Source organism: Arvicola amphibius, chromosome 2, assembly GCF_903992535.2.
Source record: "Arvicola amphibius chromosome 2, mArvAmp1.2, whole genome shotgun sequence".
NCBI lineage: Eukaryota > Metazoa > Chordata > Mammalia > Rodentia > Cricetidae > Arvicola > Arvicola amphibius.
This window is the reverse complement of record NC_052048.2, coordinates 103,356,525-103,370,973: the sequence shown is the minus strand read 5'-3', so window position 1 is coordinate 103,370,973 and position 14,449 is coordinate 103,356,525. Positions and strand designations below refer to the sequence as shown.

Here is a 14,449-nt window from a genome sequence, read left to right as displayed (position 1 = left end):
TGTGCTATTTGTCCCATTTTCTGCTTCCTGGTCATGTCTCTATTCTGGCCACTGATAGCCAATGAATATAGCAGATGCCAAGCACACCACACTCCTTTCTTCTAAATAGAGTTTCCAGGGTTCAGGGTCAGTACATTCTTGCCTCTCTCTCTCTCTCTCTCTCTCTCTCTCTCTCTCTCTCTCTCTCTCTCCGCTCTCTCTCTCTCTCTCTCTCTCTCTCTCTCTCTGTGTGTGTGTGTGTGTGTGTGTGTGTGTGTGATGGCCTGGCCCTTACTTTTCCGTGTCTGTCACTCTCTTTGAAGAAAATCTGATTGTGACTTTTTCATTCATCTTGAGAGGTTCAGACAAGCTCCCTGAATTAGCAGGCTATGTGCTGTCTAGTGCTGAGCTGGGGAAGGCTTGGGAGGGAGAGGCATGAGGGTGGGGCAGGCTTCCTGAGTCCCCTTACTTGACAGGCAGAGCAAGGCAGGCCTGGAAACTGGCAGAACAAAGGCCTCAGTAGAGGCGAGGCCCCTAGCCAGGTCCTAAGAGTCTTACAGAAAGCGTGGGAGGGAGGTGTTGCCAGACCAGAGATCTTCTGTGCTTCTAGGTGGATGCAGATTGGGAGGTGGGGCTCATAGCCTGGGAAGTGGGGGGCTTAGAAGAATGAGGAGTGGAAGGACCCCCACAGGGTACTGCTGTGGGGGGGGGAGGTACACAGGACAGCCCCATGGAGAGGATGCCCCACGCAGTGTACAATGTGAGGTAGGAGGACCACCAGGTCTCAGTATCCATGGGGGATGGCTCCTCTTGTGCCACTCTAGAGATAACTTTGAATTTGGGAGAGTGGTGGGCATGGAGAAGAAGAAAACCTGGATTATGCTAAGTCACAGGTCCTTAGAGGCTGCTGAGCCTGTGGCCTATGTGTCCATGAGACAGATTAGGGTTGCTGACTGGCAGTATGGAGTGGCTCATAGGCGTGGCAGGGAGACACAGTGCTAGTGGCCTGAGTCCCAAGGTGAGACCTCCCATGCTGGGTGACGGTCAGTGATGGGGGTGGCAGGAAAGTGGGACTCAGGCAGGATTGACCCTACTGCCAAGTGAAGGGTATGGAAGACTTGGACCAGGCACACAACAGCTGTGGGATATAAACAGAGACAAAGTGTGACCTGTGTACATGGGGATAAGGGCAAGGCAAGAGGTGGGGACCTATGCTGGCCACCTGGTGAGTTGAGGGACATAGTCCAGTGGTCAGGGCAGCCTTTTAGCGGAGTCCATGACACACTGGAGTGACCTACAGGGGCTCTGGTCTAGGGTGCTGGGCCAGTCTGCCGCCCAGCTCAGGGGTAGCCTTCACTCCCCAGTCTTTCTCTTGCTTCTCTGTGCACTCCTGGCCAGCAGGCTGGAGGAAGAGAGCTGTTATTCTCCTACGCCAGGATCTCCAAAATTTGCTGCTATTGGAATAGCCTGAGGTGATATCCTGAGAAGGCCTCGCGTTTTCATTCTCAGGAAAGAGCCCAGCAGGCCTGGGGAATGTAGGGAAGTGGCCCTCTGGGCTACCATACTCCACTCTGGTCTGAAAACGGAAGCTACTTGTCCTCTCCTCTTACCCTGTCCATCAGAGGATGGAGATACCTTGGCCATCAGAGTGCATTTACTGGGTGTGTCCCCATCATGGGCCATGTCCACCTCTTCTTTCCCCGACACTCTGTGTGTCTCCTTCCCGCTCCCCACTACTTGGAGTATATGGCCTTCAACCTACATCACCCCCACCTGTCACCCGCTGGAGAGGTTGGGCTCCTGGTGCACACCCATCTCTCCGAGTCCCTGGGGACCTGTCCTTGGTGGCCTACACCCTTGGTGGTTTTGGGATTCTGCTGTCCTTACTGTTGGTACTGACTAGTATTTGCTCACCTGAAGCAAACTCTGAGCCCTGTGGTTTGTTTTGCAGATCAAGCCGGTGGTGCATTGTGACATCAACGTGCCTTCCAGGTGGCAAACACAGAGCAGGACATCCCGACATATAAAGTGAGTTCAGTGTCATGAATGTCAAACCTGAGCGTGTCCTGGCCAATCATAGGCATAGTGCTCTCCAGCTGGGCCACCTATTCTCAGCCTGTTCCTCACTTCCTCTTCTACTTCCTCCCTCTCTCCTCCTCTGTATCTCTGACCACAGACCACCTCTCTGCGGTTGGCCTGTTCCTCACTTCCTCTTCTACTTCCTTCCTCTCTCCTCCTCTCTTTGACCACAGACCACCTCTCTGTGGTTGGCCTTCAAGTGTCCTTCTCTGAGGATGCCATCCAGTTGGGGTGCCATGATTTGCAACAGTTTCCCTGAGGTAAAAAAGCAGTTAGAAAGGAGCTGGAGAGATGACTTAAAGGTTAAGAGCACTGGCTGCCCTTCCAGAGGTCCTGAGTTCAATTCCCAGCAACCACATGGTGGCTCACAACCATCTGTAATGAGATCTGGCGCCCTCTTCTGGTGTACAGGCATACATGCAGACAGAACACTGTATACATAATAAATAAATAAATGGTTTAGTTAGGTAAGCATTGCTTCTCCCACCATTTTCAAAGTTTCAAGGACTGTGTCTTGGATGTCCCTTGCCTTCCTTCAGCTTCTAGAAGGGAGTCATTTAGAAACACAAGTCAGGGGTTCCCATACTGCTTCTTGAAAATGCCAGGCCTCAGAAGAGCCAGGCTCTTAGCAGTGGGTGCCTTTCTGGGACCTGTAACATGCTGAGAAAGGGTAAGTGCAAAGAAAAACACCAGGAGCCTGGCAAGATGGCTCAGTGGGTAGAGATACTTGCCCATGGGCCTGACAACTTGAGTTCAACCCCTGGACATTATAAGGTGCCAGTCATCCCTTGTTCTCCATATTAGTTCTATGCTCATACATTCATACGTGTTGGCGGAGGCTGCTCGTTTGTTCCCAGCTGCCCAGACCTGAAATAATCACACAGAAACTATATTATTTGCAATACTGTTTGGCCAGTAACTGAAGTGTATTTCTAGCTAGCTCTTACATCTTAAATTAACCCATTTTTATTATTTTGTATTTTACCATGAGGTTCACGGTTTACTGGCAAGGTTCTGGGGTGGGCATCTGTCTCCTCTGGTGGCTACATTGCTTCTCCAAGACTCTGCTTACTCTATCCTCCTCTAACTGCTTGGAATTCCCACCTTGCCCTATTCTGCATTGCAATAGGCCCAAAGCAGCTTCTTTACTAACCAATGGTATTCCCAGCATACAGAGGGGAATCCCACATCACCTACATATTTGTTCCTGAACCTGATAATCTCAGTTCCATCCTCTGGACTTACATGGTGGAAGGAGAAAATTGAGACTTCTGCAAGTTGCTCTCTAACCTTCATACAAGTTCCGTGACATGTACAAGCTCACACACGCACACATGTGTTCACACACACTCATGCATACACATACACTGAATGAAATTTAAAAATGTTTGAAATGTACCAGGGTGTCTCTAAAATAATAGAAGTTCCAGTGTTTTCAAGTTTTGCTGACACCATCTTTTGTGGAGAACAGGCCACGTTCTTAGGGAATATAACTGACTTGTGAGTCCTGGTTAATGAAGACACATCTCTGTAGCTACAGCTTGGGGCCATGGCTCCTTATGCCAGTGACTCTCACAGATGTGTTTCACCTCCTGATAGGAGTGCTGAGAAGTTCCACTAGATGGACCCAAATAGCCATCTAAATGCAGCATCCTTCCAACAGAGAAAAAGCCGATCACTTTAGCTGGGAGAGCTTGTGACTGTGGAAGCCAGAGGAAGTCAGGGAGCGGTTCTCTGCATCTGGTGCTCTGTGTCAGGGATTCAGAGTAGGAAGGACTCTGACCTTCTCCTGCAGCGGCATGGCAAGGCTGGCACTACTGTGGAGTATGGCTTCTGTTCTGTGCAGGCAAAGGCTGGAGCTCCTTGGTGTGGGACATAGGGGTCACCACGTAGATGGTTGTGGCCACGGAAGTGGGAAGTCACTCAGTTGGAGACTAAGACTCAGAAGTGGGACCTGGTTCTGGTCTTAACTGTGAAGCCTGAGATTCCCACTCTTCAGGGACATCCTTCACCTATGCTGCTCTATAGTGGGCTCCCCACTCTCAGTTTAGCTTCACGTGGAGAAGTAAAGAATATGGTGTGTGGGGGGTGGGGTTCAGAGAATTTTACTTCCTTTGTTTCTTAGAAGTGAACTGGCGAAAAATTTATAAATCCTGGGAATGGTTTCCCAGAGACTCCCTAGTCCCCATGGGAGAATGTTTTAGGCAGAAGAGATGAGGTCATTGGAACTGGGGGGTAGCAGGCAGATATTTTGTCTGTTGGTGAGCAAGAAAAATCAGGGGACAAAAGATGACAATCAAGACCATGCCCCAGAGCCTGGGTAGAAGCTGACTGTGGCCACAGCATCATGTCTGCTGCTCTCAGGGCAGCCATTTGCCTTGGGCCATGGCTTGCTGCCATGGCTCTTGGTGGAGTCTCAGGTTGAAAACTTCATTCAGAGGCTCTTCCGGTCTCAGCAGTCCTTCGTATTTTTGGATGTGAGACCTGGACCTGAAGTTTAACATCAGTGTATGCAATGAGTAGAAGCATCCAGAATCCCATCTGAGTTTCTTGACCAATGTGGTCCTTTCCACTGGAAGTGGTGGTGGCATACACAAGTAGGTAGCTATGGCGACCTTAGGCTTGGAGTATTTTGGCAGAACAAGTATTTAGGGACACTTGGAAGATATAGGTGTCAGAGTGAGGAAGATGATCTTTGCTGTTGGTCTTAGGAGAGAGCTATCTGTTTTTGTGGAGGAGGAAGAGGAGGAGGAAGAGGAGGAGGAGGCAGCGGCCAGGGAGCAGGCTCCCCTAGGTCTGCATTACATCACAGGTTTTGCCGAGGCTGTGTAGAAGAAGTGAGAACAAGTGCTGGTCAAAGTAAAAGTTGGCGAGTCCAAAACCATCTTTTTCTCTCTTCTGCTGTGAGGACTCATGCTGTGTAAACAAGAGCAGAGACTTGTGATAGGCTTAGAGGCCACTCGGGGGTCATCTGAGCAGACTAAACAACTGGCCTTTCCCTGTCCAATTCCTGCCAAGTGCGAGATTGTTACCTAGGTCATTGAGCCCCTTCGTGTCTCCTTGGGAAGCATTATAGTGATGGTATCTCTCCCAAGGGAGAAGGGGAGTTGCATCAGTGCCTGGGAGTTGCAGTGGGACCCAGAGTTTAGTTTTATGCTTGGAAGCCATTTGGAGTCGTCATGAACTGGGGGAGAGGCTTTGAATATCCCTATCTGTCAGTTCATTAGCAAGTCTTGAGTTCTCAGTACTGTGTGTGTGTAGTGTGTGTTCTCATGTGGGTAGGTGCATACATACATGTATGTACCAATATGTGGAGGGTCAAAGGACAGATTCTGCTGTCGTATTCCATTGTTTTTGAGATAGTCTCTCACTGGCATGAAACTTGCCAAGTAAACTCGTTCCCAGGGAATTTGGCCAGCAAACCCCCGGAATCTGACAATCTGACTCTCTCTGATTCCCCAGGGCTGGGATTACACTTGTACTCCATCACACCTGGTCCTCCCTCCCTCCCTCCCTCCCTCCCTCCCTCCCTCCTTCCTTCCTTCCTTCCTCTCTCCCTCATTCCCTCCTTCCCTCCCACCCTCTCTCCCCCTTCTCTCTCAAATATGTGGATTCTAGTGATCAAACTGAGATTCTCATGCTTGCAAGACAAGCACTTGCTGACTGAACCATCTTTCCAGCCTTTCCCACTTTATTTCGCAAGCTTGGTATTTGTGCATGTATGCATGTTCACATATATTTTTTTTTGTTGTTTTTTCGAGACAGGGTTTCTCTGCGGCTTTGGAGCCTGTCCTGGAACTAGCTCTTGTAGACCAGGCTGGTCTCGAACTCACAGAGATCCGCCTGCCTCTGCCTCCCGAGTGCTGGGATTAAAGGCGTGCGCCACCACCGCCCGGCGCATGTTCACATATGTGTAGGTGCACATGTGTATGCTGAGGCCAGAGATTGGTATTGAGTATCTTCTTCAATCACAAGCCATTTTATCCACGGAGGCAGGCTCACTCACTGTACTTCTAACATGATGATTTTTATCTCTGCCCCTACTTCCCAAGTGTTGGGGGTCTGAGGGCTGCTATGTCTTCTCAACTTTCAGAAAGGCATTAGGTACCCAGACTTGGTTCTCTCCCTTTAATCAGACCAGTTTTCTGAGGTAACAGCAGAGCTTCTAGAAGGTGTCCCGCTGGAGTCTGTAGCTGGTGATTCAGCTGCTGTTGTGAATTCTTCAAAATATACCAGGTTTCCAGTTTTGGAAGTGGGGAAGTTGAGACCCACAGAGAACAGAAAGTTCAGCTGTCTGCATATGCTTCATCTGACTCCAGCTGCCCGTATGTTTTCTGAGTGTGTCATGTCAGGGAAGACCGAGAGACAGATGGGTGTGTCTACTCATGACCTCATTGTCCAGAAGGGGTGGAGTGGTGAAACGGGCATGCAGTTCTAGAGTCAACTCTAGAGACCATGGCTTTGACTTTGGTATTGAAGGATTTTCCTATTCAACTCAACTTGCAACTTGAATTTGTTCTTGGGTAAAAGTGTTTGCTTTCCCAGTGGCTGAGGAAGTTAAGAGGGATCCAGCCCAACATGTGAGGTGATACTCATGGCTCTCCCCAGCACAGCAGAAGTGGCTACTTTACCATAGTGGCGGAACAGGAATAAAAATGGCCCTGGGTTTCTTGCAGTGGTGTGTGTTAACCTATTTCTGAGAAGGGAGATCCATTGGGGGGAAGGATGCTTAGTTGGAAGAACTCACCTGGGATTTGGAGTTGGAAGTACTTGACTTTCCACTGAGCCTCTGTGACTGGGGAAGCCACTGTCTTTCTTTAGCTGGGTCCCAGAGTTGTAGTGTTTGCTTAACTGAGTAATCAGAAAATTTGATAACACAGGCGGGAAGTATGTAGTCAATGGACAGCTACCACCATTTCTTGATGGCTAAAATCCATCTAGATCCATATGCTATTTCCCATCCTCCAAGATTTAAAATGTTTCCTTTCCTCTATTGCTGAAAGTATAAATGTACACAGTAGGTAGTGTGCTGATTAAGCAGTGTATTTCTTCTCTCACTGCCTTCAGAATTATGTTTTCTAAATGGTCTTTATTTTACAGAGAGAGTGTGTATAGTTGTAAAAGTTACCAACAAAACAATCTTTCTCTCATCTTTCATCCCAAGTTCTCTAGTGACTTCCCTAGCAGTGACAAACAACCGCTCTGTGTCCAGGTCGTCATGTGTGTGTGCACTGTGGGTGCCTTCACTACTCTTCATGTGTAGTTGACCCAGGATATAGTTTCTTATCAGCATTTATTAGTATGTCACGCCTGGTGAAACAGCTACAGTCTCTCGAAGTCCACGAGCACCGTCAGCATGTATTTCACCATGGTGGGATTTAGTGTGTGGTTGTCTGTCTGTCACCTGTCCACAGAGAACTCCTGGAAGCTGCAGGTATTTAGAAAAGGATGACAGTACAGCTCTCTAGAGCACTGGGTCGAGGCTGACAGTTGGGTCCTTGGACAACCTTGACTCTACAAGGCATTTAGATTCCCTGAAGGTCCCTGCTCAATTTCAGAGATGATTTATTGGTCTCCCCCTTGAACCTAGAGTGCCCTAACTTAAGATTTGAAGAATATATGTATTTCTTTCCTTTACTTCAAACATTTCTAAGTGTCTTATTTACTTATAAAAAATGTGGGAATCTAAAATTGAAGGCACAAACTCCCCAGGTATCTACTCCCTTAGAACAACCACAGGTAGCCTCAAGGCACAGAGATTCATGTGCTCTCCTTCTGAAGCTTGACACTGCTTTTAATTTATTTTAAGTATTTTTTTTTTAGAGCATTCACTATATTTGGTCGTGGACCCTTGGTGAATGCAAATGCAAGCATGAACAGTTTTTGGGTGGCTGTGTCACTTAGTGTATTGCAGTGCCATCATTTATTTAACCGTAGCTCCCTGAGCAGACCTGTAGGCCTTTGGTCTTTGTTTTTCTAAGTAGCTACAGTGTGAGAGATATCGTCCCACATGACGTCTGGGTCTGGATTTCTGTGAGGTGGGTTTCATGGAGGTGAAGGATGGGATCCGTGGGTGTTACATTGATCTCTTCTTGCTGCGCTATCCACATTGTTCCTGTTTAACTACATGGGTGCTGTGTGGATGTGCCTATTCCCAACGGTCAGGTGATGACTGCCTATTGTAATCTCAAAAGTTAGGGAGCTGGAGAGATAGCTCAGCTGGTACAGTACTTGCCTTGCAAGGAGGAAGATCTGAGTTTGGTCCCCAGGATCCATTTGAAAAAATGGTGGCCAGTGCTTGTAATTCCAGCACAGAGATGAGGAGACAGATGGAGTGGGGTTCACAGGCCACCCAACCTAACCTCCTTGGGGAGTTCCAGGCCCTGTCTCAAAAAAAAGCTGGACAATGTTTAGCTGAGGTTGCCCTTTCTCTTCTACTTGTATGTGCACTTGCACACATATACAACCTGAAAAATACAGGCAAAATATAACACACTTGTGTTAAAGCACCTTATTTTTGTTAATCTGTATTTAGAAAGATTTTTTTAAAAAAATTAAATTTGTTCACTTATTTTACATCCCCACTGAAGTTTCCCCTCTTTCCTCTCCTCCCATTCCCTTCTCCCAGCTCCCCCCACCCCCCCCATCCACTCCTCTGTTTCTGATCAGAAAGGGGCAGGCCTCCCATGGGTATCAACAAAGCATGGCATATCAAGTTGCATTATGACTAAGCTCCTCCCCTTGTATGAAGGCTGGACAAGGCCACCTATTATGAGAAATAGATTTCCAAAAGCCTGCCAAAGCATCAGAGACAGACCTTCTCCCATTCCTAAAAATCCCACAAGTAGACCAAGCTATACAACTGTCACCCACATGTAGAGGGTGTAGGTTGGTCCTATGCAGGCTCCTCAGCTGTTGGTTCAGACTCTGTGAGCGCCTATGAGCCTGGGTTAGTTGTCTCTATGGATTCCGTTGTATAGAAAGATTTTTGACATCAATCATTTGCAGTTGTTGGAAACACTGTGCCAACTCTGTATCATCTCATTCCATTTCTTTTTTCTTTTTTTCAAGGCAATGTTTTAAATACCGAAGAAGCTGGAGGAGGCTGGTGCTTGCCCCAGAGATTTAGTGAAGGAAGTAGATTCTGTCCATTGGGACAACACATTCAACCAGTGTTTATAGTCTCTCTGAGAAGAAAATATATTTACTACAGTCTAAGTTATTCACATTTAAGGAAAAACTCCAATATATTACAAAGAAACTTGAAAGTCAGAGTTTTATAGTTGAGCTCACAACACTGTTAAAGAAAGCATAGCCTAAAAGAAATAAGCCTTGTACATTACACTTTTTTTGGGGGGGGGGGGCGGGACAGGTTCTTTCTGTGTGGTCCAGGTTGGCCTAGAACATATTATATTCTGATCTCAGCTTCCCATGTGCTGGGATGGTAAGTGTGTGCCACCACACATGGTCTACTTTACCTTAATTTAATGATAACGATGAGCCTTTGAAACAGTCTTCAAGGGGTGGTAATTCCTGGGGCGTAGCAAACGAAATAGAATCTTTGAGTTTGGAAGAAACTTCTCAATACACCTTCCCCATACTGCAATAATGAACTAAGCCTATTGAAGTCACATGGCTGCCTGAGACTGGGAGTGAGGCCAGGTGTTTTGTCAACTGTCAGAGGACCATGCAGCATATCCACTGGGTGTCTCTCTAAGCTCTGTGACAAGGAATATAACTATATTTTTCATATATAATTTTCCTTTAATTTTCTAATAGGTTACTATTTTCTTTTAATTTAACCACCATAGGAATCGTAGATTTTTTTTTGGTTGTGTGTGTGTGTGTTTTATTTGTTGTTTTTTCTTTTTTTTTTTAATATTTATTTATTTATTATGTATACAATATTCTGTCAGTGTGTGTGCCTGCAGGCCAGAAGAGGGCACCAGACCTCATTACAGATGGTTGTGAGCCCTCATGTGGTTGCCAGGAATTGAACTCAGGACCTTTGGAAGAGCAGGCAGTGCTCTTAACCGCTGAGCCATTTCTCCAGCCCTATTTGTTGTTTTTTCGAGACAGCGTTTCTCTGTGTAACAGTCCTAGTTATCCTGGAACCAGCTGTTATAGACAGGGCTGGCTTCAAACTCACGAAGATCCACCTGCCTCTGCCTCCCAAGTGCTGGGCTTAAAGGCGTGTGCCACCACCGCCCAGCTGAAACATATTATTTTTAAGAAGTAGTATTTTGTCCCATTCATTTGGATACCTTTACCTATATGGAAAGGTACTGCCTGAGCTGTGGGCAGATCTCAGTCGTTACAGTGTGGTCTTACCAACCTGAAGCCCTGGGCTCCATCCCTAGCATTGTGTAAACCAGAAGCATGTGCCTATAATCTCAGCACTTGGGAGGGGGAGGCAGGAGCATCAGAAGCACAGGGTTATCTTCAGCTGCATAGTGAGCTTGAGACCAGCCTGGGCTACATGAGACCCCGCCACAATACAATACAATACAATACAATACAATACAATACAATACAATACAATACAATACACTATAATAATCAAAACAATATATTCCTAACACCTTTGTTATGGCAGCAGACTTGAAGACTGTTCTGTAGGACTTGGTGTCTTGTTAAGGGCTGATCAGTGCATCAGAATATTTTTGCATTTCTGTAAATACATGTATGTTTTTTTCCCTTTGGGTTGTCTGTGTTTCCCCCCTCACTTTTAAGGTTGTAATGGTGCTTTTTTTCTTCTTATCCCTACAGTGTTTTCACAAACGGAAAATTATTTATCCCACCTATAAAGATTATTATACCCAAATTCAGCCTGTCAGATTGGAGCAGTGTGCTGGCCATAATTGGAGAGAAAGTCTTCCCTCTGGGAGGCGTTCGGAAGTAAGGCACCCTCATGGGAAATCTGGGGTTGGAGGGTGAGAGCTGGGTGTCCCACCTTTATTTGAAGCTCATTTCATTAATCTGTTCACCAAACACCGGGCACTGTCCATGAGCTCTGTGCGGAGGGCACAGCGTCATAAGGAGGGGCTTCAGGTGAGATGGCTCAATGGGTAAGGGGCTTGCTATTTATGTTTAGTGATCGGAGTTTGATCCCTGGAACCCCTGTGAGGGTGGAAGTGGGGAACCTGACTCTGTAAAGCTGTCCTCTGATTTCCCATATGCACCACTCATTGGGCACACAACAACAACAACCATCACAAAAGAACAACAATGAACCTTGCTTCCCAGACCCCCGACTTGGGCAGCAGCTGGAGGAGATGGACCGTAGAAGGTGGGAGACCACATGGGGAATCAGACTTTAAGGCAAAACTCAGCAGATGAGTCAGGGAGTTTTGCTTTTATAGGACAAAGGGGTTCAGAATTAGCCCCAAATCACAGTCTCTAAGCAGGGCTTTAGGGTCAAGTATGTCTTCTGCCACCTGTACTTTTGTGACCATAAGAATATCTACTTCTTTGATACCTTTTTCTTCATCTGGAAAGTGATATCTAAAAATGGTTTCTAAAAGTCATCATACATGCTCAGTGCTTCATCCTGTATGTAGCATGTTGTATGTGATCACAGAGGAGCAGTTGTGATGGAAGGTGAAGTCTAGGTAGGTACAGTGCATAGGGAAAGGCCATCCCGTGTCACTGTAGGAGGCATATTGTCATGGTTGTCCACGTTTGTGTTCTTGGACTGGGATCTAGATATCTGACGTTAGGATGTTTAAGGTTTTATTGGTGTAGATCTCTGGTCTCATCTTTGTTGGGTGGGTGTTCCATTCTTTGGTTGTTGTTGCCTAATCTGGATCCTAGTCAAGTGTGGTGGCTGTGGCGTCCCTGGGTCCTCGCCAAGAGTTTTGGGTATTGAGTGCTGGTAGAGAGCGGTTCTGTAGGTTGGGGTGGGCGAGTCACCTAGAAAGGGAGATAGTTTAGAAAGAAAACTGAAAAGGGAATAGGACAGAACTAGGGGGACCCTGGGGTGATACCGAGAGGCCAAGTCCCAAGGGAATGGATGTGGGCTGGGAAGAGGGCTCCTGTAGGCAGGCTGCAGCAGGAGTAAGGGTCAGTCTGAAGAGGCTGGAATGAAGGACAGGAAGAAGGACGGAGGTCTCTTACCTGAGTCCCAGCCTTGTGGCAGCTGTGTGTCCCTGGTAGAGAGAAGTTTTAAGGTTGGCAGGTCACAGAGAACTGGAGATGGGCTAGGCTGAAAAACTGAAGGGGGCTGTAGGAAAGAACTAGGGGAACTCTGTGTCCTCACCAAGAATCTGAAATCCGAATCCCTAGGGGGTTGAATCACACCTTTGTTTTGGGAAAGTAGTTAAATAGGCTGTTTATGGTGAAGTAAAAGATTGGAGATATTGAGAGATATTTATCATTCTCTTCCTCTCTCCCTTTTACCCCACTCCTTTACCCCCCTACACACACACACACACACACACACACACACACACACACACACACACGTTTGTGTGTGTGTATAAGCCAAAGATCAACCTCAGGTTTCATTCCTGAGCGACATTGCCTTGTTTTCTGGACAGAGTCTCTCCCTAGGGGAACCACTAAGTAAGCAGGGTTGGTTGACTGTCGATCCTCGGGATGCTTGGGGTCTTTACTTCTCCACTGTGGGAATTATAGCTCTGCATCATCATGCTTGGCTTTCTCGCGTGGCTGTGAGGACTGACCTCGTATGTGCAAGGCAATTACTTTACTCTCCCAGGCCCTATGGGCCCTGATTAGTAAGCTTCATTAGCAAGAAAACACACAGAACACGTCCCGCTGCTGCGCCCATGCCTTTTTCCTTGGCAAAGTCCTTGTGCGGTACCAGTTGAGTGACTCTGTGTGCTGTTGGCATCCTCTGCAGGGCCCGTACTTGGTGTCATGCTGAGGGGTACACAGGTGAGCTCCCCCCCCCCCCGGCTCTCTCTCTTGAGCGTCTCTGGATTCTCTCAGTCCCAGGCTTTCCCTCTTTAACTCTGAAATTGGTCTCTGTTATCTTCATATGTTTCGCCCTTATTTTTAACTGAGTTTTTAGATTCTTTTTGTCTGGATGTTAGCACATCTCACCCCCATGCCTTAGCTTTTCTTAGACATCATATTTGTTTCTCCATGTTCCTGAATCTTGTCTCTCTGTCTACCCCATCACCTACCTCATAATTCTTTTTTCACTAGTTTCAAATGTGCATTTCTCCTGTTTCGTCATCCCCCGCCACCCCATTTATTTTCCAGTCGTATTGGTGAGAATTCTCTCTGACCACTCTGACACTTCTGGTCCCAGCGTGACATCCCTTTGGCACGCTGTCTTCTGTCCCATAAGACTGATAATGGCTTTGAGTGAGCCCTCAGGTCTCAGCATCGCTATCGAACAGCGGTGTTTCTCTGACCTTAGCCTTTACAATACTTCTTGTGCCAGTGGCTCATAGCCTCCTTCCTGGGCTTGTTCTGGGCTTGCCAGTCCTTACTCAAACCTCTTCCTCTCTGGGACTATCAGGCTGTGGTGCCTTGTAGTGAGGAGCGGCAGGCAGGCCTGCCTTTCGTCCCACCCGGCTCTTGGCCACCGGCTAGCTTATGCCCCAAAATAACAACACACAAACTGAATTCATTTAAACACTGCCTGGCCCATTAGTTTCAGCCTCTTACTCACATCTTGACTAACCCATATCTAATAATCTGTGTAGCACCACAAAGTGGTGCCTAACTGGGAAGATTCTAGCGTACATCCATCTTGGGCTGCAGCTTCATTGCATCTCACCCAGAGAGGAGAGGCATGGCGATTGCCAGAGGCATCTGCCTCACTCCTGGCATCCTGTTCTGTCTACTCCACCCACCTAAATCCTGCCCTATCAAAAAGCCAAGGCAGTTTCTTTATTAACCAATGAGAGTCCTCCATCAGTACTTCTTCTGGGCTCTTGTTAGGCCCAGGACATTTCGCTGTCCTCTGACCTAAACATCCACAGTAGTGTTCCCTCAGTCCTCACCTGCAGAGACCTCTCACTTCCTTGTCTTATTCCCCATTGTATTTGCTCCAGCAGTATCTGGATAAACTTCAGTTGTCCTGAGACCACAGCAGGATGAGAGCAGACTCGTAGGCTTGAGTTTCCTGCAGAAGCCTCTGCTGTATCTTAGCACCTGCTCTGCCCGTGGATCTCCTGGGTCTCCTGTCCACCGTGCTCTCCTGTGTTTCCTCCAGAATTGAGCCAAGGCAGGGGTTCTCGGGAGGGACCCCAGGAGCAGCACCAACCAAATCTGACACCTGCTAGAAAGGAAATGCCCTGACCTTGACCTGGGCTCACCAGTCAGTCTATGCTTCAGTGGCCTCCCAGGGATCAGAGGGACCCCGGAGGGAAGGCTAGTTCTGTGGAGGGTTCCATCTGCTCCTGGTGTCCTGCGTCCC

At 47.5% G+C, this 14,449-nt stretch overlaps 1 protein-coding gene across 1 annotated transcript in view; it reads left to right on the top strand.

Annotated features, from left to right (window-relative positions):
• Nucleotides 1–14,449, top strand: part of Dcdc2c (doublecortin domain containing 2C) — a 47,845-nt gene that overhangs the window by 10,060 nt on the left and 23,336 nt on the right. Inside the window, exons 3-4 of the mRNA XM_038320781.1 lie at nt 1,931–2,007; nt 10,828–10,956. Of these exons, the coding sequence (XP_038176709.1) occupies nt 1,931–2,007; nt 10,828–10,956 (206 nt within the window). The remainder of the gene's footprint in view (nt 1–1,930; nt 2,008–10,827; nt 10,957–14,449) is intronic.